This window comes from Indicator indicator, chromosome 3, assembly GCF_027791375.1.
Source record: "Indicator indicator isolate 239-I01 chromosome 3, UM_Iind_1.1, whole genome shotgun sequence".
Taxonomy (NCBI): Eukaryota; Metazoa; Chordata; class Aves; order Piciformes; family Indicatoridae; genus Indicator; species Indicator indicator.
The window spans coordinates 9,571,675-9,598,737 of record NC_072012.1 but is presented as its reverse complement, the minus strand read 5'-3'; the positions used below and the strand labels follow the sequence as shown (position 1 = coordinate 9,598,737).

At 42.3% G+C, this 27,063-nt stretch overlaps 1 protein-coding gene across 1 annotated transcript in view; it reads right to left on the bottom strand.

Moving 5' to 3' along the window:
- Nucleotides 1–1,238: 1,238 nt before the first annotated feature.
- The window catches only part of FBLN1 (fibulin 1), a 92,178-nt gene continuing 66,353 nt past the window's right edge, over nucleotides 1,239–27,063 (bottom strand). The window contains exons 16-18 of the mRNA XM_054399738.1: nucleotides 26,857–26,999; nucleotides 24,562–24,693; nucleotides 1,239–1,378 (exon numbers count right to left, since the gene is read on the bottom strand). Of these exons, the coding sequence (XP_054255713.1) occupies nucleotides 1,239–1,378; nucleotides 24,562–24,693; nucleotides 26,857–26,999 (415 nt within the window). The remainder of the gene's footprint in view (nucleotides 1,379–24,561; nucleotides 24,694–26,856; nucleotides 27,000–27,063) is intronic.

The following is a 27,063-nucleotide window of genomic DNA, read 5'->3' as shown; positions in this document are numbered from 1 at the left end:
AGACAAACACCTAGTGCCAATAATGACCCATGAAAAAGCAGAGCTGTTTGAGTGGGGAATGTGCATATATACACAGAATTAATTTGCTTATGGGACATATATCATACAATTTTTCTGGTAAGCAGAAACCATACCATACTTCCAAGTATTTCCCATCTGACTTTCTTTATTTCCTCATATTATAAAACAAACACCAAAAAACCTGAAACATGAAGCTGTTCATTTTCTGTTCTGTAACACACACACAAAAAAAGATCTGTTACTTCACCGCCCACAAAACACATTACACATTCATTTATTTGTGAGAGTGTCATTGTATTATTACACATGCCTTGGTTTGGTGCACAGGAGTGTACAGTTTAACATGCTCATTTTATTATTGCCAGTTTTAAAATGCTATGGAGCTTTGCTCTATAGACAGGAGGCACGAGTCTGAGTTTCTCATGTGTCTCTGAGGACAGAGGAGATTGGAATTTAAGCAGTATGCCTTGTAACAGGTTAATTTCAATGAGAGGTATTTAATTAGAATCAACCATAATCTTACCATCAAATAATAAGTACCATAAAACAAAACAAAAGAAAACAAAAACCAAAGGAGTATTTTCTTTAATATGTGCAATAACTTGTTAGTCTCTTACTATTCCTAATTCCTTTTGCACTTCCTCTTTTAGCTGTAGCTGAACAGTGCTTTTTTAATATGTAGGCTAAACTTTCCAGAACTGCTTAACAATCCAGGTACCTGCTCAGAGTTATCCCACTGGGGTCCAAAAGCTGATGCTTAGCACTTTCTGACAATCTGACACCCGGAAGGCGCTCGAGGTGAAATGACTAACGCCTACTAAAACTTCTCCCATCCAGAGATACAACATATTCATCCCAATGAACTCTTGACAACGATTTTCTTCTACACCCTCAAGTCACTCTGCTGACCTGGCCAAGGAGCAATAGTTAAGACCTGCCAAAACATTGAGAACAGTTTGAAATCTCATTTTTACACACTACTTATTTATACAGACAACTACATCAGGTTCGCTCCGTTCGCTCCCCCCTCCTCCCCCTGCTACATCTAATCCAGGTGACAGCTTCTTATTTGTCTTCAACTCTAAACCCTTTAAAGGTTTTAAAAACAAAACAAAGGAACACTATTGAGTTTTACAAACAAATACACGACATAATAGTTTGTGGTACTGGTTTTTAGGTGGGGGCTGCTTGCTTGTCTGGGGCTCGAAAAGGCTCTCTCAGAACCAGTACTCGGAGACAAAGATGTGGACGTTGACGATGTTACGATGCGACACCACTCCGCCCATGACGTAGTTCATCTCCAGTTTCAGGATGGCATGGAAGGGGCCAACAATGGGCCTCACCTGGCGGACTACACCTGTTGAGATACAAATAGGTTGCTGAGATGACCACGTGCGGCAGTGCCGAGGAGATTTGCCAATAATCTTCAACAGAAAGTGGTAGAACGTAAATAAATTCCCATCAGATATAAAAGGGAAAATAATGGTAAAGTCTAAATAATCCCATTGGTCTGCAAACAAACATGCGGCAGCCTGTCACTAGCTGTGTCCCCCAGGGATCAGTGCTGGGCCCCATCCTGTTCAATATCTTTATTGATGATCTGGATGAGGGGACTGAGTCCATCATCAGTAAGTTTGCAGATGACACCAAGCTGGGAGCAGGTGTTGATCGGTTAGAAGGTAGAAGGGCTCTGCAGAGGGACCTTGACAGGCTGGACAGATGGGCAGAGGCCGACAGGATGGCATTCAACAAATCCAAGTGCCGGGTGCTGCACTTTGGCCACAACAACCCCATGCAGAGCTACAGGCTGGGGTCAGAGTGGCTGGAGAGCAGCCAGGTGGAACGGGACCTGGGGGTACTGGTTGACAGCAGCTGAACATGAGCCAGCAGTGTGGCCAGGTGGCCAAGAGAGCAGGGAGTGGGAAGCTGTTGGTAGCCCCCTGGTTTTGTCCAGAGGGGTTCTTGTGCTGTTTATAAATTGTAAATACATGTAAATATTGTATATTTTGTACATATTCATTACATTTCATATTTCTATATTGTAATTTTGCTTGTAAATATAGCTCCATTTGCGTTCCAACTGAGCTGGTCTGGCAATTTTATGTTGGGGGGGTAATTTCAACCCACCACACCAGGAAAATCAGATGGGTTTGGGTGAGCTACACTCCCTTTTGTTTTCAGGTTAGATGATGGAAAGTTTTTTGTTTGTTTGTTTATTTTTTTATTGGATCTGTAAGTAGCTTGCAAGAAAGCCTGCAAAATAAGAATAAAATACAGCTTTTTGAACCAGAATATCTTTAAGAAGGTCTAGATGCTGCTAATGGCAGAAAATCTATATGTTCAGAAGTTAGTAATATATTTTTTTAAGCTTTTATTCCAAGAAACGAATTCTGTGTCTGTGACACTGGATTTTAAGTAGGTCACAAGGAGACTTGCCCTAGGTAAGGTGGCACACACATTGCCCTGAGGAGAACATGAACATTCACACCTGGGAATGCCATGAAATTTCTGGCACTGTGCTGAAAAATCACATTTCATTTGGAAAAGCAGAAGTTTTTTGTAATGCAGCAGGGAAAATCAGCACTTTCCCCATAAAAACGTGATGACACTTCTATACAGTGATGGAGCCCTGGAGCAGGCTGCCCAGAGAGGTTGTGGAGTCTCTGTCTCTGGAAGCTTTCAAAACCTGCCTGGATGAGTTCCTGTGCACCCTGCCCTAGGTGAGCCTGCTTTGGCAGGAGGTTTGGACTTGATGATCTCTGGAGGTCCCTTCCAACCCCTAACATTCTGTGACTCTGTTAGTGTGCCATATCACAGAATCACAGAATCAACCAGGTTGGAAGAGACCTCCAAGATCATCAAGTCCAACTGATCACCCAACCCTAACTAATCAACTAGACCATGGCACTAAGTGCCTCATCCTGTCTCTTCTTAAAAACACCTCCAGGGATGGGTGGCCTCACAGGGAACAATAGGAATAAAGCAGGGAGGTTTAATGAGAAAAGGGGGACTACCACAGCACCTCTTCTTGTGTCATTCTTCACATGCACGGTGGCCAACACCATCAACACCAGGAAGTGGCAAGGGAGAAGTGAGCTATGTCTTTCAGGGCTCTAGGCTTTTCGTTTGTTTTACCTGGAGGAGCCCTAGTACTGGGGTGCTATAGGATGAGGACTCCTGTGAGCTAAGAGCAGTGGGGTCCTCAGGGGAGCAGCAGGGCAAGGCTCCTCTAGACAGGGCTTGTTCCACCATCCCAGGCAGGCAGCAGGGCAAACTGTGGGACAGCCTGGTTCAACCAAGGGCCCAGATCACCAAGGAAGTTCATGGTGATGATGCTGGCCAAAATCAAACTGTGGAGGCAATGTGCGAATGTGGGTCCATACCAAGATGACCTTATGGCTGTGATGAGCTGGAGACCAGCCCTCTTCCAACACTGCTCAGGCATGGACTGAAGCTGAAATGGGGCTACTGGCCACTGGGCAGGGTGTGGGAGAGGACTCTGGAGAGGCCCATCTGAGCTGTGAGGTCTTACTGATGGATGCCTTCACATGGTGTGGCTAAACAGAATAGGACTACAGCTTCAGGCTTACACAAAAGAAAGTCAACAGAAGTTTTGCCATGAACTCTGGAGGCTCAAGATCAGATTCTAAACATATTCTCACTTCACAGGTATCTTCCAGGGCTGGTGTTACAGAGTAGGGAGCTACCATAGGGCTCCCATCTGTATCTAAGACATCAAAACTACTTGCACCCAATGTCAGCCTGTCTGGTGGAGACTCCCCTTCTCTTAAAGGTCTTTTGCAGCTGACACAATTCGATGATTCTATGATTCTACCTCCTTCTGCAAGCTGACTTAACTGACAAGAATGTTTAATTCCAAAGCAAATGTACAGTTTAAGAAAGGATTTGTTAAGATGTATGCCTTCTGCATGCTGGAGGTTACGTTTCACAAGCAAGCAGCACGCCACTGCCTGCCTGGAGTCCCAGCTGAACTTCTAGAGCAGTCCCCTATGAACACATTAGTTTGAGATCTGGTGGAGGAGATAAATGTTAGCTTATGCAGGCTGTCAGCACCTTTTCCTAAGGCAGTGATGACATTACAGTTTTGAGCTGTTTCAATACTAACTAATATCTTCAGCATGCACTAAAACTGCAAACTTTTCACCACATTCATTCACTTTGCTTGCCATGTTTGATGAATACATTTTTAAAGCATCCTCCCCCCTACAATTTATATATCCATACACACATATATTTATATTTTATGTTTTTTTTCCCCAGTGTTCTTGGCTGCTCTCCTGCACCTTATAAAAATGACTGGGCTTGGGAGATGATATATTGAAGAAGAAAAGCCTTGCTAAAATTGTCCTCCCTTCTGAGTAGCATTTCAAGCATTTTGCTAACACAGTATCACATTATTGCAGGCACTGCTTTAACTGACAGCCACAAAAACATGCAGTTTTGGAATCACTCAGTACTGGCAAGATGTTTAACCACCCCTGTTAGCAGCTCACACAGTGAACACCAAGCCTCAGATGACAAAGGCTGATGCTTTCATTTATCAATCTTTTGCTCTACCCTAATAGAGCCTAGGCTAGTCTAGAAGTGGGATTGCAAAATGTTTTGGGTTTTTTTTTCTGACATGATGCAATTCTACTCAGAATAGCTCATGCCACAGTATGGCATCTATCCACATGTTACTGACTTAGCATTCAAATCAATTAGTAACTTCCTCATTCTTGTTTGGATGCATCCCGCTAACAGGCATCAAAAATTGGAACATTTCTTTTCAAGGTGGAATGGGCACACACACTGTTATCCATGTGGTAGTACTTTTCCGCATAGTTTTCTTGCTGCACTTTTAAAACCAAGCCAAATAATGGTCTGAGAAGCTAATGCTGCACGTCGTACAGCAGCTATATCGAAGCGAAAAACTGAAGGTGCTGTTCTGTCCCCAGTTTGGGGGCCACTGGGTGGTGAATGAAGAAGTCCTTTATTGCTGTGTTGTAGAATCTCTAGCATTAGAGAGTGCCAGAGTCCCACTTACAGAAGAAGTCCCAGAAGCTCTTAACAGACAAAGCAGCTAACAGAAGTCCTGAGCATACCCCTAGCAGCATCCCTACAGTGAAGCCCTTGCCAGTAGAAGAAGCTAACTAACAGAAGCAGAAGTTCCTAGCAGTCCCTAACCCAAGTCCCTAACTGAAGTGACTCTTCTCAGAGTGGCTGTTATTTATACTCTTTGTTATCAATCCCTTAACCAGTAAAACCCAACCACATATATTTGTGCAAGTTCACCTGAATCCTTTTCCATTAAAATAAGATTTCAGCTAGGTTGGCATTTTGCACACACACCAGAAAAAAAAAATACATACAGGAGAATATTTGTCTATATTAAAGCAGGGGAAATCACTGATAATAAATGAATAAGAAGATTCACATTGCTGCTGAATCCCATGTGCCAGGCAATCCCAAGCATCTGTGCTGTCTTGCCTACAGGCACATCTATGCAAGCAAATCCTGTTCCCCACTTCAGCCTGATGTGCTGCTGCTGTTTATATTCTTCAGTTTATAATCTGTGATCCAAACACAGGCAGACTAAAAAAAACCTTGTATGTCACAGGCCAAGCATAATACTTTCCATCAGCTCACCTTTGTTTGGTTTTGCCTTTTTGTTACCTGAGCAAAGATGTTATTATGCATCCCAAATCTGCTTGGGTATCTTCACGGTTTGATGACCTCCTTTCAGAAAGCAATGACAAGACTTCTTTTCCTTGCACACTTTGCCCTTATTGTAAACAGGATCTGAGCCAATCCTTTCCATCTGCTAATCTGTGTAAGCAAACAGCCTTGGTTTGGGAGGCAGTAAGCTTTTGGATGTCACAGTTATTGCTGCAGTGACAGTATGGCTATGGCCCAGAACTTCTAAAGCTCTGTAATTAATACCCTGCTCTCCTGCCCTGCTTTCATGTTTCATATTTCAGTTTTGTCTAAAGTAAAAGTATGTAACCATGTGTAGTGAAGACAGTAACCTAAATAATATATAATACTTATTTTCAGGTTAGAAAAATGACAGTGACCAAAAATCTTAGAGCCACTGCCACTGCATTACTGAGGCTTTGCTTATCAAAGATGTGATAAATAATACAGCAAGGTTAATATTGTTAATCTTCCTAAGCCTTTCAGCAGAATTTCTATTATTGTAATCACATGCCACAGGTATTCCTTGGCTTGTCTATACCACTCATTACATTTCTCTGCTTTGAAATATGTGAGACCCTCAGGCAATTCACCTCTGTGTTTGGTTTCTGCTTGTAGTTTTGCATTAGGCAGCTGATTTACTAAGAAGCTCCATTTTGAACTTAGGAGACACACTGCTGGTTTGTTACCACATTAACCCATTCTGGATGACAAGTCCTTGCCTCACCATGCAATAACATTTTGTCTCCTGAAATCCACAGTCCTTATTCTGATTTCTGTGCTATGCTTGCTGCCCAGTATGCCGAAGGAGCACTTGCAAAAACCCTTTTAAAAAAATACTTTGTTAGAAAAGCTTTTCTTCTTACCTGTTTTTTCCTTCCACTACTAACCTCAAAATCTGCAGCATTTACACTCACAATGAATCTGGGTCGTTGTGTTCCTTACACCTCTTGCTGAATACTGCATTTGCAGTTTCTCTAGAGAAAGTTCCTCAAACAGGGATCTCCATGGTTTGCCAGAAAGCAAAGCGGAACCAAAGGAGCTTATTTTTCACACTGCCACTAGAAAAGGCTCTTCTGGGTTGGTAGAATGGATGCATTATGATACGCTTTCTGTTCCAGAGGGAATGGTTGCAGGATTTTCCACAGGGATTCTCGAGTCTAGTCAAATATTTGAATCTGTATTGTCGTCAGAACGGAGTACAGGCATAAGCTGCACCCATTCCTGAGAGTCTTGCATAACCTAAACTTTTAAGGATCTGGGAAGTATCCGTGGAAAAGGTAAGGAATCAGAGGCTGAAGCGGGGGAGAGGTAACAGGGACTGCTGGTTTCTGGGGAGCTGTATCTGATGGGTGCTGCAAGAGGGAATGTACTGAAGTACACCCCCTGCTGCCTTACCTGTGTATGCCTACAGAGGCATATGTATTTGTGTATATATTAACAACCCAAACTGCTGCCAAATCAAAAGCTGTTCTTTCAAGTAACCTGTGGGCTGTGCTCATGAAAACCCAATCAGCACAGTTATCAAAAAGGTTGATCAATCCCCTCAACCATATTTCGAGTGTAGTTCACTAACAAGCACAAGAGGTCTTTTTCCCTTACCACCTTCCCATCTTTTCCTCCACGCACAGGGTCACAACTATATCGTTCTGTTCCAGTTGTTACAGGCCAAAAGAGAGCAACAAAGCTAGCTTTTGGTTTTCCCTTTGTGCTTGCAGCAAGCACACAGTCTCCTTTCTGTGATGCTTCTCAGGTAGCAAGCTAACAAAGAGGTATGTGGCTTTTTTACTCTCAGCTGAATCCAACACTATTGCCTCCTTTTTTGTTAGTGTAAGCACACTTGATGTTACAGGCAGGCACCAATTTAGCCAGTTCTTCTGGGAACAAACTATCTGTTTAGGAAAATTTCCCCCCCCCCCCCTTTTTTTTTTTTCTTTTTACATTGTTTAGTTGTATGATTCGTGGCCAGCTAAAAACTGATCACAATCTGACTCAACCTGGGAAGGATGGTGAGGAGTTACTGGGAGAGCATGAAGTGGTAAAAAGAAAAACAATTCACTCTTCTTAATCATGGATCTAGTTTACAAATTCATCTGGCCCTAAGTAGAACAAAACATATCCTTTTGTTCATTCTGAAATCTACTACTGAAATCTACTAAAATAATAAGAACAGGAGATATATATATAGGTATATATGGAAAAAGGCATATGAACAAGTCTGAGCATTGCTCATTGTTCACTTTTCCTTCAAAACAAGCACACACTGCTAATGATGTCTTTTTCCATGTTTGCATCCTGGCCATGCATTCCTAAAATTAATTTTGACAAATCGGTAACTAATACAACTGAGAATCAGTCTGCATTCACTCTGCTGCAAGTGAGACTGCTTATCATATACATATAAAGAGTATTTTGCATTAGTTGGAATTAACAGCAAGTTGGTATATGAAATATGAGTTATTATGTGGAATATGGCTCCATAGGAATCTTAATACCAGCTCCCTTATAAAATACAGTCATAGACAGCAAAGGGTCTAAGGGCTTGTCCTAGTTTAGAGCGGGACAGATTGCTCTATTGCTCCAAAAGGGGCAAAAGAATAACACTCACAAAAATGGATTGGATAGTCACAGAAAGTTTAAATGGAAAAGCAGTTCACAGGGGCTACAAAAACTACAAAGCATAGTGGTGAGCACAGCAATTCAAAGAAATCCCCAGTCTAAACACACAAATTCCTTTACACCAAACCAAAAGTCCAACACTTCCCTTCTCCCTACCTGGGGTTCACCCAAAACCCCAGGGTTCTTTCTTCCCCCCTGTTGCTAGGCTGGTTTCAGGCTGGCCAGGTCTGAACTGCCCCCCCTTTTTACCTTGGCATTAGACCTAAACAGGCCAAGATTGCACAGGAAAAAAAAAAAAGTTACTCAGGCCAAAGAGGCTTGGGATACTCCCCCATCGTTACCAGATAAGAGAGCATCTCTCTCCCATGGGAGCAGAGAGGAAAGAGAGAACAAGACAATAACTTTGCAGACAGATTTCTAAGGGTGCAGGACTTATGGATCAAAATACACTATTTCCTGTGTCCACCCCCTGAGCTGGACACTCTGGACACTGGAGGTCTCAACTCTTTGACTTCATTTTTGGAAGGCACCCAGTATAAATGGCCACAGGGCTGAGGAAAGCTAAGAAACCTCCTAGGATCTTCTTGGCAATTCTTATGTGTGATGGTATTTCTTTGCCTCTTATACACACCCCAGTGTGTCTACCTAGCTCTGAGGTCCCCAAGGGATTTCTAAGTAAGTACACACCAGGAAGGACAGCAGGGTAGAAAAGCTGAGCAAGGTATGAGGCTTAACACAGGAGAGGAAGGAATACATACTAGGGCTGAAAAATGTGTAGCTGGTTAATGCAGAGTGTACAGACTTTTGGTAGCAATACACTCATGTCTATTCCTCATGAGATAAATAAAAATCCCATGAGATGAATAAGTGCCCAAGCAATCAGTTTTCCCCCCTAACTTTCCTAATCCTCAGGCTATGAGGTCTGGTTAAAGCAAAAGGTAAACTCCATCACAAAATGGACTCTGAAAAGAAAAAAAAAAAAAAAAACAGGAAATCTTGTCACGAAAATCTGATATGCCTGTTTGCAGATGGAAATTTGGGGATGAGCTACTAGTGAAGCCTACATGACAAACATTTCAATAACACAAAAAAAACCCCACCTTGTAATATTTCCTCTAGCTATTTGCCTTCTGCTTTAAATGGATTCTTGGAACGTGAAAGGATTAATTTGGAAAAGTTCAAGTAGCAGAGAATGTGATGAGGTCTATGGAGCTGGAGCCTAAACTCATCAGAAACTCACGCAATTTCTTGGGCTTTATATTAATAATTTCAGCCTATGTTCTGAAGCCCTACATTTGGCTGTTCCTGGCTATCTACTTCCCAACAAAAACCACTCTGGTCCTTTTTCAGCCTTGTCAGAGATGAATAGTTCCAGCTGCCACAGGACGACAGCAACTATCCTTTTGTGAGCAATGGACCTTCAGGAATCACAAAAGTAGCCTTTAAATAGTCTGCTAGTCTGTGTCAGGCCATGAGCATGTATGATTACGTTCAAAGGATGAACATAGGCTCTCCTCTAATGTCTGCACACTTCTTGACTCCCTCATGGATGTCACAGTGATGAAGCCAAGAGGTTATCATCTCAGCCTCCTGGAACCTAAAAGCCTCTGCATGGCTATTAAAGAAAAGTGGCCCAGAACTTTGGCATGCCAGAGATAATGTGTGGTGAGCAACTTATTGTAGGGGAAAAGCATGTTTATGAGTTTCCCTCAAGCAATACAAGACCAGTCTCCTCATGTTAATGCAAGATCCTGGACTGTAATTTCAAGTGTGCTTTTCCCCTCAAGGCCTCTTGCTTTATACTGCTGGCCAAGATTTTCAAAATGAAGAGTAAACATCTCAGATGCATCAGTGCTACTTAAGAGCCCAGTAGTCATCTTTTCAAAAGATGTTCAGGCAATTAGAACTTTTAGGACAAGGGAAATTATTGTTGCAGTGGCTATTTTAAAAGGCAAAGTGGACAGGAACGTTCCAGATGCTAACAAAAGAAAAAAAAAATCCAGCCATGAATAAATGCTTCCTTGGATCAAACCATAGACAAGGAGTTGCAGGTTAGGCCTGAATACCAGACTAGCTCAGTCTACAACATGTAAATACAGATCTATATTGTGAAGCCAAAATGATATAGCCAGATTAGGTTTTGGCTCTGTAGACCTCAATGCAAAGAAGTCATGTTAAGATTTGTAAGGAAAAAAAAATAAAATTCTTAATTCAGTACTCATTACAAATAGACAAAGTTCATCAATAAGGTTGAAAGATAATTCCTATCCTGATCACAAACAGAAAATATGTATTTTAGGCTATTTTATAATTACTTTTTTTCTGTAAAAAGCTTTGAGGCTCTGCATATATTAAAGCTTAATTAAATTCCTTTCTTAAATACTGATATTTATTCCAAAAGGTTATGCCCAAGTAATGATTTTTGGTGCTTATATTGCTCTGCCATTAACTGTTGGGTAGTGGCTTAATGCATCCTAGCTTTGCAAACACAGTGCTTCAAACATTGCACATTAGGGAATGTCTTGCTGCATTTGGTAGAGTGAAAGCTGCAAAGTTTTTCCTGTCGTAGTAATCCAGTCAGAAGAGCAATCCAGAATCACAGAATAGCTGAGGCAGGAAGCACCTCTGAAGGCAATCTGTATAACCTCTCCTCAAAGCAGAGTTGCCTAGAGCACATTACTCTTGGCTGTGTTCAGCTTGGGATTGAGTAACTGTAAGGATGGAAACTGCACACCTATTCCAGTGTTCAGTCATCTTCACAGTAAAATAAAAAGGTTTTCCAGTATGTTTAAATAGAATCTCCTGTTTTTCAACTTGTGTCCATTGACTATTGTCCTTTCCACACTGCTGAGAAGTGTCTGTATCTGTCTTGTTTATTCCTTCACATTACATTGATCAGATTCCCCCCTAAGCCTCCTCTTCTCCAGGCTGAACAGTCCCAACTCTTTCAGCCTCTCCTGATACAACAGATGCTCCAGTACTTTAATCACCTTCATCTGCTGGACTCTCTCCACTATGCATTGTACTTTCTTATACTGGAAAGCCCAGAAATGGACACAGTGTTCCAGTGGTGACCCCACCAGTGCTGAGAAGATGGGAAGGATGACCTCTTCATCCTGCTGGCAGTGCTCTTTCTAATGCAACCCATTGCTTGGTTTTGGTGCAAGGGTACCTCATTAGCTCCTGATGAATGTGGTGTCCACCAGGACCTGCAGATCTTTCTCTGCAAAGCTGCACTCCAGCTGCTAAGCCCCCAGCATGTACCGGTACCTAGGGTTATTGCTCCCTTGGGGCATGACTTACAACCTGATCTAGGCATACCTGTGTTAGCATGAGGTTTGGGCTGGATGATCTCCAGAGGTGCCTTGCAACCCCTCCCATTCTGTGACTTTGCCTTTCCCTTTGGTTTGAACTTCATGAGGTTCCTGTCATGGTTACTCCAGACCGTCGAGGTCCCTCTGAATGGCAGCACAGCACTCTGGTGTAGCAGCCACTCATTTGTTTTCTCTTCAGACCTGTTAAGGTGCATGCTGTCCCATCACCCAGGCCATTAAAGGATGACATTGACCGATCCTTTGGATATACCACCAGTGACTGGCTGCTAGCTGTGCTGCTGATCATTACCCTCTAAGCCTGGCAGTTCAGATATTTATCAATTTACCTCACTGTCCCCTTATCTAGTCTACATTTCCTGAGGCTGCCTGTGATGATATTAAGGGAGGTGGTGTCGAAAGCTTTACTAAAGTCAAGATAAGCAACATGAGCTCTTCTTCTCTCATTCTCTAGTGTAGTCATCTCTTTGTGAAAGTATGTCAGGTTGGTCAGGCACGATTTGCCCTTCATAAATTCTTGCTGACTACCTTCATGTCCTTAGTATCTTTGGAAATGGTTTCCAGGTGGATTTTTTCCATCAAGTTCCAGGGACTGAGGTGGCTGACCAGCCTGTAGCTCCCAAGATGTTCCTTCTTTGCCTTCTTGCAGATTGTAGCGGCATTTGCTTTCTTCTAAGTCCATGAGAACTTCTGATCATTGTAATCTCATTGCAAGTGGCCTTGCAATGACATTGTCCAGTTCCCTCAGCACTTGTGGGGACAGCCCATCAGCCCCCACAGACTTAGGCATGTGCATTTTGTTTAAATGTTCCCTAATCTGATCCTCCTTCACCAAGGGTCACTGTTCCTTGCTCCAGACCTTCCTATAGCTCTGAGTGCCCTGAGAATCCTAAGGCCAGTCTTATCATTAAAGGAAGAGGCAAAGAAGGCACTGAATACTTCAACTTTCTCCATGTCTTTTGTCAGCAGGCCTCCTGCCCCATTCAGAAGCAGCTCCACATTTTCCCAAGTCTTCCTTCTGCTACTGATGCAGTTGCAGAAACCATTCTTGTTGCCCTTCACAACAGTGGGCTGTGCCTCCACAGGCAGTCTCGCAGGCATTACGTTCCTCCAGTCCTCTCTAGTTCATGACTGCGCCTAAAGGCACAATCTAGCTGTCAAACTGCAGGTATTTCCCAGACCACCAGATGTCTGATGACTTCAGAAAGTTAATGCACACCTTAGATTCCTCCATGTCTCAAAAGCTAAGTAGTCCTTTAGTCCTTTTCATTTTATCTCTTTTTTTTGTTGCTGTTTTTTGTTTTGGTTTTGGGTTTTTTGTGTGCCAAAGAGAGCTATCTGTATTTCTCTCAATAAAAATGCAGGCCCCTTCTATGTGCTGCTCTACACTTTCTGCAATAATCTGTTTTATTAATAAGTGGCTGCCCCTTGGAAAATGAAATATTTCTTGGTAATCATCGCTGCAGGCTCTTAAAGACACCATTAATTCTGGAGCTGCCACACCTGACAAACATAAATATGGCTAAAGGATTCAGAAAACTCATTAATCAAAATACTTGCAGTCAAATAGATTTCCTCTCGCTTTGAAGTATCTCACCCTCGTAACAGTGTGAATTAGACCTTCATTCAAGTTTGAGAGTGAACACTTCACAAAAATAATAGATTTGGAGAACCAGGTTCGAGTTGGATGTTAACAAGGTTTCCATGTTGATGGGAAACTACTTCACAGGAATGTGGCTGGCTCTGCATACCTTTGCTGAGGTATCTGGGGACAAGGCTTTCAAAAACGTACTTTTCAAAGATGCACCTCTCAGGTTTTTAATCAAATGCTTAGGGAAATTACTTGATTTTCAACTGTTGAGCACCCAAGGGCTCAAAAAATGCTTTAGAATTCAGTTTGGACATACAAAATGGCACTTTCATAAGCTAGGTAACAAACAGGGTAATTTCACTGTTGGTCTAAGCTCATCAAGACCAGTGGTCCTGCTATACCCTCCACCCCTTCCCTTGGATTTAGGGTGTCAAGTAGTGATAGGACTACAGGGAATGGAAAAAATAGAAATGGGTAGATTCGGATTGGATGTTAGGAAGAATTTTTTCACCATGAGGGTGGTGAGACACTGGAACATTTTGCCCAGGGAGGTGGTAGAAGCCTCATCCCTGGAAGTTTTTAAGGCCAGGCTGGATGTGGCTCTGGGCAACCTTATCTAGTGTGAGGTGTCCCTGCCCATGGCAGGGGGATTGGAACTAGATGATCCTTGAGGTCCCTTCCAACCCTAATGATTCTGTGATTAACACCTGAAAGAAAAAAAAAAAAAAAACCAAAAACTATAGCTTGCTGTGCAAGCACTAATGCTGACAACAGGGAAAGGGCTGGAGTGTTTATTCAGAGGTAGAGAGGAATTTCCCTTTTGAGCACCAGCAATGCTCCAGATCACTTAATAAAACCCCAGTGTCCCCTGTTAGGGAACAGAAAGGCAACAGTGATTTGTACCAGCAGTACGAACGGGATTCCTAAGCGCTTGGGCCAGTTGGTGTGGTGCAGCAGCAGCTTATCCTCAGAACAGGGCAACTGCCTGTCCCCCCAGAGCAATCCCCTAACTGTGACCCAGCAGTACAGCTCAAAGAGGTACAGTATCCTTCACAGAGAGCTGTTAAAGAGGATCAAGAGTAGGACACCCTCAGAAAGAAGAGTCGTGCAACAAGGTGGGCCCGTGCCTGTGGTCATAAGCAACACCTATTGCTCAGATCTCTCCTGTGCTGAGAGCATCCATTGACCACAGCGACCACTTGAAGTCATGTAAAGACAAAGCACTCCCCTTCAAACAACTGGCTCAAAAAAAAAAACTCTCCAGGTACAAATAGCCTTTGAAATTTCCACCTAGGGTACAAGTCTTAAACTAAGTCGAGCAAAAACTTAATCTCCATTCTCCTTTTGCCTTTCATTTCACCTCTAAAGCAAAAAAAAAAAAAAAAAAAAAAAGGAAAAAGGAAATTACAGTACAGGAATTACATTTCAGCATGAAAAAGGATATTTTTCTGCCTTATTCAACAGATTAGATATTCAAGGTTCAATTTATTATAAATACTATCCCGCAATGGCTCAATGAAGTTAAGTTTCATTAACACTTAGGCTTCTCTAGAAAACTTTTGACTGCTAAAATGCATCAAACAGAGAGGCAATAAAGAGACCTCTTGGTATTAATACAGTTTTTGGCCAGAAACAAGTGGTAAATATTTTCAAAGCTATTATCTGTCATGTTGGATCATATGGAGCCTTGGTATTATGAAAGAATTAAAAACAACCTTTGATTTTACTGAGGTTTGGCTAGTTTACTATAATCTTTATTAAGGATACCAAATAACTTCAGAGAGAGGTGCTGTTATCTTGGTTTGGCAAACCTGAAGTGCTTTTAGATCTCTGGTTTGCCTTCCAGCCAAACCTCGCAATGAGTTTTAACGTTGACGGAGCTGCGAAATCACTCATGCCTAAAATGCAGTGAGTGCACTTGAAGTAGCCTCATTAAAACATAGTTCCCACCATATATTTTAAAAACCTCCCTGCTCCACCTTTGAGAATGTGACATGCTTTATGGAGTATAAGAATCCTATATATTACAAAAACAGGCGGAAAAACTTCAAGGCTGAATGCCCCAAAGTGCAGAATCACCTATACCAGCTTCCTGATACTGTATTCTCACTATCTGATTTACAAGGGGGGTTAGTGTCCATCATAGTACATCAGCATGTCACTGACATGGACTGAATACACTCTCACCAAGCTTGCAGATGACTACAAGCTGTGTGGTCCAGTTGACACACTGGAGGGAAGGGATGCCATCCAGAGGCACTTGGACAGGCTTGACAGGTGGGCCCAAGACAGAAGTTCAACAAATGAAAGGTGCTACACCTCTGTTGGGGCAATCCCAAGCACAGACACAGGCTGGGTGAGGAGTGGCTTGAGAGCAGTGTCAAGGAGAAGGACATGGAGGTGTTGATGAAAAACTCAATATAAGCTGACAATGTGCACTTGCAGCCCAGAAGGCAACCGTGTCATGCACTGTATGACCAACAGGACAAGAGAGGTGATTCTGCCCCTCTACTCTGCTCTCATGAAACTCCACCTGGAGTACTGTGTCCAGTTCTGGTGCTCCCAGCCTAAGAGAGACATGGAGCTGTTGGAGCGGGTCCAGAGCAGGCCCATGAAGATGATTAGAGGGATGGAGAACCTGTCCTAAGGGGACAGGCTGAGAGCTGGGGCTGTTCAGCCTGGCCAAAAGAAGGCTCCAGGAAGACCTTATAACAGCCTTCCAGTACCTGAAGGGGGCCTACAAGAAAGTTGGGAAGGGCTTTTTATAAAGTGAGAGGATGAGAAGGAACAGCTTTAAGCTTAAGGAAGGCAGATTTAAACTGGATATTAGGAAGAAATTCTTTACAGCAAGGATGGTGTGACACTGGAACAGGTTGCCCAGGAAGGTCATGAACGCCCCCTCTCTGGAGGCGTTCAAGACCAGGTAGGGTGAGGCCTCGAGCAACCTGGTCTATTGGAAGGTGTCCCTGACCAAGGCAGAGGGGATGGAACTAGATGATGTTTAAGGCCCCTCCCAAGCTAAACCATTCTCTGAATCTATGAATCATGTACATTCAATCCCTTTGTTTAATGACAGTAGCTTAGATTACCCCAGCTGTCCCACAACCACATTATTTCCTTTCAGCCCAACTTTGATACAGTTGCTTTGCCATGACACCTGGGCAATAACTTACTGTCATTTTAAGCATTTTTTGGCAAAGAGCCACACTATGGCACACACCATGATATGGCTCTGTGATTCAATTTACCAGGTAAGAAAAGCTACCTGATCCTGAGGATTTGACATGACAGCCCTTCTCTAGCTGCTCAGTCATCACCTAGAGGTGATGTCTCTGCTGGTATTGTTACCAGAATTTTGGATGAGGGGAGCTTTAATATGTGTTAAACCCATTCTCAAATCAAGGCTGAAATAAGTGGGTCACTTCACCACATCTGACCCCTTTAAAAATAATAGTTATGGTGTTTGGGGCTTTTTATGCACCTGTGCATCACACTGGGAAAGATTTATGATGTGCCTTGAGTCTCTCATCTTCCATCTCCATTTTTACAGGGTGTGTAGGTGCTGCTGCAGGAACGAGATGCTTGTTATTGACAGACGAATTCAGGAGCAGCAGTAGAAGCATCTGAATCAGTCACACAAATATCTCCTGCTTGATGATCCTCAGAAGAGCAGGTCTGACTACTCAAAACTGGGACAAAGCCCTTCAGAAGGCTGAATTCACACAGACATACACAGAATCACACAGAAACGTTCAGGTTGGAAAAGACCCTTGGGATCATCCAGTCCACCTGATAACCCTACTCTACAAAACTCACCCCTAAACCATAATCCCAAGCTCCACATCCAAACCACCTTTAAACACATCCAGGGTTGGTGATTCAACCATCTCCCCTGGGCAACACATTCCAATGCCTGATCACTCTTTCTGTGAAAACATTCTTCCTAATGTTCAGTCTAAACCTACCCTGTTGCAGCTTGAGGCCATTCCCTCTTGTTCTATCACTAATTAACTGTGAGAAGAGACCAGCACCAACCTCTCCACATCCCTTCAGGTAGTTGCAGAGAGCCATGAGGTCTCCCCTCAGCCTCCTCTTTTTCAAACTAAAGAGCCCCAGCTCCTTCAATCACTCTTCATAAGATTTATTCTCCAGGAATGTTCTCTCAGAGGAATTGCTATAGCATGTTTCTCAGTATACTGGATTCCAAATCTGACTTTATTTGCTTATTTATGTAACATCTCAGCCTACTGTTTAAAAACTCACACTATGTAATCTGAACCAAGGATCTTCGGCTGTCCCCTTGGCTGCTTCCTGATGCAGTCCCTTTCTTTCCCAAGTTGGCAGGTTTTATAATTCACCCTACAGGTCACACAACTTGGGTCAGAGTTGCAGAGTGATTTATTTGTCTGCTGGCTTTATGAAAACTGTAAGTGAAGGTGGTCTCTGCGAATGCTTTTGCAATCTGTTACACCTTCCTACTCGAGGAGTCAGACGAACACTGATCAAGGAGGAGCGTTTGGTTAACCAGGTACTTGCAATGCGTGCTAGAGTGAAGTTTGGCATTAGAAAGGTTGTTTCACTCAAACACGAGACTCATTCTCACCAGAAAAGCACCTTCAGCATTTCTCAGACACCACATGAAAATTCACCTCCTGCTTGAGTTGCTTGTTTGCCTCCAGAAGAGCTCTCCAGCCCGACATTTTTTTTCTGGAGGGGAAGGAGGGTGTTGAGAGATTTGACTACTGAACAGCACAGTCATCAGCATCCCAAAAGGGCAGGTTCAGGCAATAAATCTAGGATTCTGTTTACCAAATGGCTTCTGGGCACCCTTGTCTCAAATGCATAGCTACTAATTTCAACAGGGCGACCTGGCATGAAGAAAACCTCACAAAATACTCTTTGCTGAAGGACTCCTCTTGTGAAAGGTGCAAGCCTAGATGAAAACAGAACAAAGACACTGAAAGTGACTGTGCCTTTTTTTTAATGTAAGGCTGCAAGAGTCTGACAAAAAACCTGCTGAATTATGTCCCTGCTCTGTGTGCTCCTGGTGAATGATTGGCCAGCACTGGTTTTGTTTTGCCAGACACCATTGTCATTTCATGCTAATGACATTATAGTCATGACAAAAAGTGGCTATTGTTGCTTACTTTCTAGTAGAGTATCTGCAAGGGGAGATAATTTATGTGCTGAAATCACAGGGGCAACCCTGTGAAAGGCAAGGCTTTCCTGGGTGCCCTTGCTCTGCCTACATCTAGCCTCCATTTCCCCAGAGAAAAGCAAAAGGTGAACTGCTACTTTCAGCATCACAACCATGCCAGGAACCCCAAATCAGTTCAGGCATCTCACTGTGCTAAACACTGTAGCAAATGCTTGGTAAGAGGCAACCAGCCTCTGGCCCGAGGATAAATAGTCCAGAGCAATAGAGGATAAGGGAGTAGCAAAGAGGAATGTGAAGGTACTTACCTAGCACCACAGAGTGGGTCCAGGGACAGAGTTCAAAACCAAATCTTTTGCAATCTGAATTTAATGTCAGACTATACAAACATTTGAGTGGTGGACTGTGAAAAGACTTTGCCACTCTGGGAACAGCCAAACTACTTATGAGATACAGAACTACTACCCCTGTACTAAGGACAGGTTTCCCAAATGATCAAATTAACCTCCAGTTTCCTTCTCCTGCCCCCAACCAATATGGGATCCCACAAGCACACAGTCTTATGATACCTGGATTTGTTTACTATTTAATAATTTTCTTGAAGTCTCTTGCCAGCCTCTGGAACATAATAAACAATCATGATACCATAGCAGAAATCAGACTACTACTAAGTGTCATGCTCAAATGAGACACTTTCTATAATGGTTCAAAGGTAAGATCAGGAACTACTGCACATGTAAAAGAGGCTGGAAAGTCAGGACAAGGATGGCAGTGAAATTCTTGCAAATAACAATGGACAGCAGTAGCACATAATCTGTACAACCATAAGCAATTTGACATCCTGGGAGACCTAATAGCAACCTTTCAGTACCTGAAATGTGACTGCAAGAAGGCTGAAGAGGGACTGTTTACAAAGGCCTGCAGTTATAGGACAGGGGCAATGGTTTCAAACTAGAGAAGAGTAGATTTAGATTGGATATTAGGAACAAGTTCTTTACCATGAGGGCAGTGGAACATTGGAACAGGATGCTCAAGGAGGTGGTTGAGGTCCCATCCCTGGAGATATTCAAAGTGGGGCTCAATAGGGCTGTGGGCAGTGTGATCTAGCTGAGGATGTCCCTGCTGACTGCAAGAGGGGGTTGGGCTAGATGACCTTTAGAGGTCCCTTCAAACCCAAACCATTCTCTGGTTCTATGATATGTGTATTCAAGCATCAGAACAACCTTCATGAAATTTTGTAATTGCATTGGCTCTGGAGGTTTTTGATAAGGATAGTACCATCCTCCTTAACAGGCAAGGTTAGTATCAAATGCAATATGGAAGATTTCAGCCTATCAAAACTACTTTTAGCTGCATTACAAAATTTTAAAGTCTTCCTGAATCTGACCAGACTACAAGATGATATTACAGTCACCTAAGGAAATGAATGCATAGCTGAGGGCAGAAATGTTTTATAGTATCTGATAATACCTTAGGCATTGATAGGGCATTTTTCTACAGGTCGAAAATGCATTCTTCATTTTTCCCTGACAGCTGGTTAAAGGAGGAATGCAGTAAAAAGTCTATAAAAGTTAAAAAAAAAACAACCAACAACCTGGATAGGTCTGCACTTCTGTTTTTCTCCCACCTATGCTAATAAATGATGTACAGCAGTTAACAGTATCTTTTGGATTCAGTGACACCTTGGTGTGTAACAACCACACAGGGCAACAGAGTTGACAGCACTTTTTTAACCAGGAAAAAAAAAATTGGGGGTTTCTTATCTCTTTTTAATACAATAGGGTTAAAATACTGGAGATCACTTTTTACACAAACCCTTTTTCTTCAGCTTGCATGAAGTCTACACACTGTCACTCCATCAGTCTGGCTTTTGTTCCTTCTCTTTCCCCTGTTCCTTTTCCTCCCCTTCTCATCCATTGGAAGATATTTGCTGTAAGTCAGCATAGGTAGGTTTGTATTTTCATACATCAGTTTTGGAATACTGTCCTTGCCTCTTTCTTCTCCTACTATGTTTCCTTTGGTAGACCCTATACTTTCTTTTACTAACATTCCCAGGGGCAGTTCTCCCTTCTCTTTCTCATTTCTTGTTTTTCCTTCCTCACAACCTGGTCCTACAAAACGTCCCCTCCTCCTATGACCTCAGTGGCTAATTTTCCATCAACAAATCACAATCCAGATCAACCACTTTCCATCCAATCCTGCATATTTCTCAGCTTCACTAACACCTTCTCCTGGTTGACAATAAGTTATCCATGCAACAGCAAAGTGCCCTGGTGGCCAAGAAGCCAATAGTGTACTTGGGTACTTTAAGAGGAATGTGTCCAGCAGGTCAAGGGAGGTTCTCCTCCCCCTCTACTCAGCCCTAGTTAGATCGTACCTGGAATATTGTGTACAGTTCTGAGTCCCTCTAGTTCAAGGAGGACAGGGAACTAATGAAGAGAGTTCAGTAGAGGGTTACAAAGATGGTATGGGGACTGGAGCATCTCTCTCTTGTGAGGAAAGACTGAGAGACCTGGGGCTGTTTAGTCTGGAGAGGAGAAAGCTGAGAGAGGAGCTTATCAATGTGTACAAATACCTGAAGGGTGACTGTCAGGAGGATGGAGCCAGTCTCTTTTCAGTGATACTCAGTGATAGGATGAGGGGGAACGGATGTAAACTTAGTCTCAGGAAATTCCATCTCAGCATGAGAATAACTTTTTAAATCTGAGGATGATGCAGCACAGGCTGCCCAGAGAGGTTGTACTACTATTTCTAGAGATCTTCAAAACCCAACTGGATATGTTCCTGTGTGACCTGTCCTAGGTGATCCTGCTTTGCAGGAGGGTTGGGCTCAATGATCTCCAGAGGTCCCTTCAAACCCCTAGCATTCTATGATTCTTCTTAAAGTGATAATGGCTAAAACTAATGACCTGTCCCTCTTCAGTCCACAGTTCTCTGTTGGTACTGAAGCCTTCACTTTTCTTTTGTAACTCTTATCTTTAACAAGTCCTCAACTCTCTAAACCAAACCAAACCTGTACCTTCTAACTTTTTGTGCGTGTTACACTCTTGAGAGCATCTTGTTCCTTTCCATTCATGCAAACGCAGTTTAGATGCAGTTCCTTCTTGAGGCATCATGTCTCTTTGTGACAACCCTGCAAAACAACTGTTTTACTAATGAGGGACTTCCTGCAAGGGCATCTTCACTGAGCTGTCCTTTCCCAGTGCTTTCCCTCTTTTCCCAGCGCTTCCTCCTTTCATTGAACCTCTCCATTGATTTCCTCTGCTCTGACATCAAGTCAAAGTTTACTACACTCAATTCTTTCAGTAACACTAGTAACTATTTTCCTGCTTTTTTCCTCATATACTCTCATGTGTTTCATCTCTCTCTGAGCTAGTCCATGGTTGTTTGGGGTTTTTCCTTTTTTTTTTTTTTTTTTAAAATACAACTTCTGTAGAGATTTTCTATCTTTTCTCTTGCCCAGAAAATTTGTCTTGCAGAAAAAAAAAAAAAAAATCAGTAATCTAATTTCCATTAGCAGATAAAATAGCTCCAATACTCTGGTTATTTTCTATCTTTTCTCTTGCCCAGAAAATTTATCTTGCAGAAAAGAAAAGAAAAAACATCTGGTAATCTAATTTCCGTTAGCAGGTAAAATAGCTCAAACACTCTGGTAATTTCTCCTGCAATATTACAATAGAATGAAACATGCTTACTAATCCTTTCACCCATGCACCTATGGTTTATTCTCAGTGTATCCTTTCCCCTACAATACAGGCAGTAAAAAGAGATTAAAAAATAGGCTACACAGACTCAAGAGGCATATGCCCATCAGTGTTCATCAAGCATGATGGTCCGAGTGTGCTTTCCCAGAAGAATATAAACTGATGATGGCAGCAAGTTGGAACACTGTATTTGGAGGAAGATTCTGTCACTGGTGCATACCTTGGACACTGGTTACTGGGACTAACTGGGCATTTGCTCTGCCAGAATCCCTGTTACAACCCCACAGTCCTTATGTTCCTGTAATGAAATGGGATGACTGATAAAGCTTTCCAATAACCACTAAATCCTTCTGATGTTGTCTATGCCCTTTGTCTTTTTCCACCTTTACACAAATCCTTCCCTTCTTTACAGGAGGCACTCACTTTGTGAACTCCTGTGGACTAGGATCCCATCTTACTTATCATGCAAACTTTTATGGGAACACTCAACTTTGTGATTATTTATAACAAGAAAAATGACATTGTGATGAGAGCAGCAGAATGGTGCTGGGATAATTATTTGCAATCCTAATTTCACACATACAACGTGCTGTCCTGAACCTCTGCCCCTCCAGGTAATATCAGCTGAGGTTTTGTTTTGTTTTCCATTTTCCAATTCTCCTGCAGGCAGTTTACTTTGCAGCTTCCATCCATTAATCTCAAACTACATTTACATAGAGGAATTAATTAAGGCTCTTACATACACGAATTAATTAAGACAGTAGTGGGCATGTTTTATCATCTGCATATTGCACATGGGGGAACTGAGGTGAAGAAAGAGTTGCCCAATTCTTTTGCAGAGCTGGGAATGTACTTTGGCATATATCATATTCTCTCAATCCGGTGTATAAGAATTTCCTTGTGAGGCAGATACTCAGTTTACCAGGTAAAACACCACTGAAATGTAGTCCTGCTTCCCTCAGGCAAACACCTTGGCCAGTCAAACTTATAAACACATTCTTCTTTCTTATTTGAGACAGACAGAAGGACACAACATGAAAAGCAAACTACTGTAACTCCTGTGGCATCAGATAACATTTATACTCTTCTAAAGAATCAACCCAATACCTGAAAACTGTAATCTTATCCTCCTGCTTTAACAGACTCTCCCTCTTTCTCAGCATTCACATGACAAAGAAAGAAATATAAACCTAATCACTTATGATTTTTATCAACAGTTCATAAAACCTTTGCTCAGCTGACGCTCTACTATCGTGCTTCTAAAATGCAACAGTGCCACCTTCAGATCATGCTATAAAGAGCTTTCTCACAAACTGTCAGCCTGGAAGAAGCACAGCAGTGATTTTTTTTCCCTTCCATCATGAGAAGTCCTGCTAGAAAGCCCAGATGAACATGTATAAACTTGAGCAGAACCTGCACGTTCACATACTGAAACACAAATGTCCACTGGGAACAGAGGTCCTTTATTTGCATAAATAAAACATTAATGCAGAGCAATAAAATACTACTTTTTAATACCTGGCATATCCATTCTCTAAGCTTGAGAATCACAGCATATCCCCCTGCCACTGTAATAACCACTCACATTGGGCAGAGCAGCACATCAGCTGGGACCTGCTCCTGCTCTGCAGCCTTCACATAATTTGCCAACTACTCCCAGCTATGTTGGATTCCAGAGTGAGGGCCAGGCTACAGTATATACTGGAACTATCTCTCTGGATAGATGGATGGATATAATACATTACAGACATTACAAACTGGATACAGTATGCCTTCTACCAGCCAAAGGGCCCTGCTCTGAAAGAAACCTACCAGAAAGTACAACCTCAGGTTGCTTGCAGCCACACCCTGCTGTAGGAGGAGATGCAGGTCTAGCATATCCACAGGTATACCTCCTGCTATGTCTCCTCTCTGCCAAGTTGAGGCTATAAATCAAATGTGCATGTTCCATTCTGAATTTTCCTCTAAACCACAGCATTTGACAGATCCTTTTACCTTCAGCAGAGGTATTTATTTAAAACTGAAGCAGCCTGTCGTTAAATATTAAAACAGTTAATAGTTTCAGTAAATTCCATCCTGCTCTAAAATTTTGGTTGCTATCCAAAAATTGGCACAATGCTGTTTAAACAAGAAAGAACACTTAATTAAATTTACAGTCTCTTTGCTGACATACCACATATTTTATATTTGGGTTGAATATGGGAGTCAAACCTCATCATTTTAAAGCTAAGCAATTTGCATTTGTAATTAGAGCCAGTTAAAATACTTCTCAAATTAAAATTTAGGCCTCTGGTATTTTGAATAAACAATTATCTGGGATATTACACATACTGGACTGGAGAGTATTAAATCAATACAGGCTTGAAAATCAAGATTGGAATTAACCTTCTTCAACCTTATTCCACTGTATTATAGAAAGAAAAGAGAAAAAAATCCACTCACCCACTGTCATGCCGTCCATGTAACGTTTGATGATATCAAAGGAATCTCTTAAATTTCCTTCTGTTATGTCAAATATGATGTCTGCCTGGTTGGCTGGATATGTAGGTGTGATGGCACGAAGGAAAATAATCTCTGCAAACAAAGAGCATCACAGAATGCACTGAGAAGCATTTGAAAACATCACCGAAGAACCTGACAAAAATGACTTCTCCTCAAAGCTGGTGGAGGACACCTCCCTCCCCCACCACTCCCACTGCGTTGTTTAAAATGGAAAGAAGGGAAATCTCAGGGAAGGGAGGATTTGGAGAGATTCATTTTATCCTCTTGCACCATCCAAGAAGCCCTGAAGCCAAATCACTGTTACTTTCAGAGATCAGAAAGTCACACAGAATTAACCAGGTTGGAAAACTCAGAAACTGGTCAGACTTTCTGCATGCACCCAAACAGGACAACACCAAGGACTGACAGGGTGGGCAGTGGAGGAGGACTGAACTCTGATTCCCTTAGGCAGTTACACAAAATATTTCCATTATAAATGACAGGGTCCTTTTGAGTGTTGGAGTGTTGTTTAAAACACCCAAAGTGAGACTATTTTTCAGGCCCCTTGTGAGGGAGGTAATTATTATTATTATTCTCACAAATATTCTCACTCTACAGAAGATGAAACTAACGTGTGGAGCTGCAAGCATTCACCCAAGGCCATGCACTGAATTACAGTTCAGGAACCTCTTCTGAGCTTGGGTAGTACTCTCAGATCATTAGGTCTCTTTTTATTAAATCATGAGGATGGACTAATGAGGAAACGGTTTGGGAAGCATCCTGGGCCAAATCCTTAGCTCTGCTGCCAGTACACCTGGTGAAGCTGAAGGGGTGTGTATTTGAGCAGAAGTGGCTATGGGGCATTCCTCCATTCCCTGTGAAGCAGGGCCAGCCAAGGCCTGAAACAGGTCTGATGCAATCTATAGGAGCTCTACATAGCTAAGTTACTGGTGGTTAAATTGTTCCTCATATGAACAAGGATTGGCATGTCTCTTGCTCTAGTCCTTCTGCTGGTAAAGAAGTAAAGAATCAGCTTTGGCTTTCATGAAAGAGAGAGATTTAGATATCTTCCTAAGATAGCAAAGCTGGGTGCATCAGAAACAGGGATTTGCAATCTTTAAAACCCTCTCCAAAATAATCTTCTTTTTCCTCCATCTCCCCTTCTTCTCTGCATCTGTGCCACACAGTAAACTGTGAGTAGCTCATTCTGCAGAGAAGCATGGCTGAAGGCAGTCATCCCACCTATGGATCCCACCTGTTCCCAGTGAAGCTGCCAGAAAATTAATACAAATTCCAAGGAGCAAAAATGGGCTCTTTATCTGCAAATCTGTATGTGAACTAAGCAAATGAGTGCAATCCCTATGAAACTGCAGGACTCACAGGTACTGCAAGAAGCCAAAGGAACTACAGAAATGCATGAGTGCAGCATCTGGGGCTGGAAAACTCACCTTGGATGCCTGGACAGCAAATCACTTGGATGCTTTTTGAAAAATCTTTAAGATTTTCTGTGCTGTCCTTGGAATCTCCCTTTGCTCTGTATTTTAAAAAACAATGCTTTTTTTTCTAAAATGTTTTCCCCCCCCCATAGATCAAAAATACAGACATCACAGTACTAGGGATTATATTCAATATATTTCTTCCCCAAATGGGTTGTCAGACCTTGGAACAGGCTGTCCAGGGAGGGATGTGTAGATGTGGTGCTGAGGGATGTGGTTTAGTGGTGACCTGGCCATGCTGGATTAGTGGTTGGACTTGGTGCATCATCTTAAAGGTCTCTTCCAACCAAAAGGATTCTATGATCCTCCATACATGTACTAATACCTAAAGCTTGCATGTAGATAAAGGCTATATTCTTAGAACAAGCCACCTGTCAATAGGAAACAACAGACCAGTAAGAGATGAAAGAAATAGGAGCACCTACTTCCTATCACAAAATCTGCAAAAAAAAAAGAGCAGAAAAAAAAAATCCTGGGGCACAGAACTATTATGTGAGTAAATACAGTAAATGGGAATTCAGACTCAAGAGCTCCTTAGACCAGGAAGCTGTATGAGTTAGAGCTCAAGCTGACTTTCATTGCCTCATAAAATTAAAACTCCTAGATATTGAAGGTTTTAATTAAATGGATAGTACACTATAATTTGGAACTGCACAAACATTTTCCTGCACCGGTAGCTAGCCTGGCTTTAGGCAAGGATTTCCGGTGGAGGTTTTATATGTTGTAGTCTGTTAAATGGAAAAAGGAACAAACCACTTACCTTCAGGTCTTGTAAATTCTCTGAATGTGGGCAGTGAAATGACAGTGTGGGAAATTGTGTGGACTGGATCCAACACACAGTTGACATCATTTGGTCGACACGACTTAATGCAACGGATAGTGTCTGTCTTTTCAAGTCTGACACTACAGAGGAATGAGAGAGAGATGCATAGGTACTCTGAAAACCAATTACTCTGTGTTTTGTAAT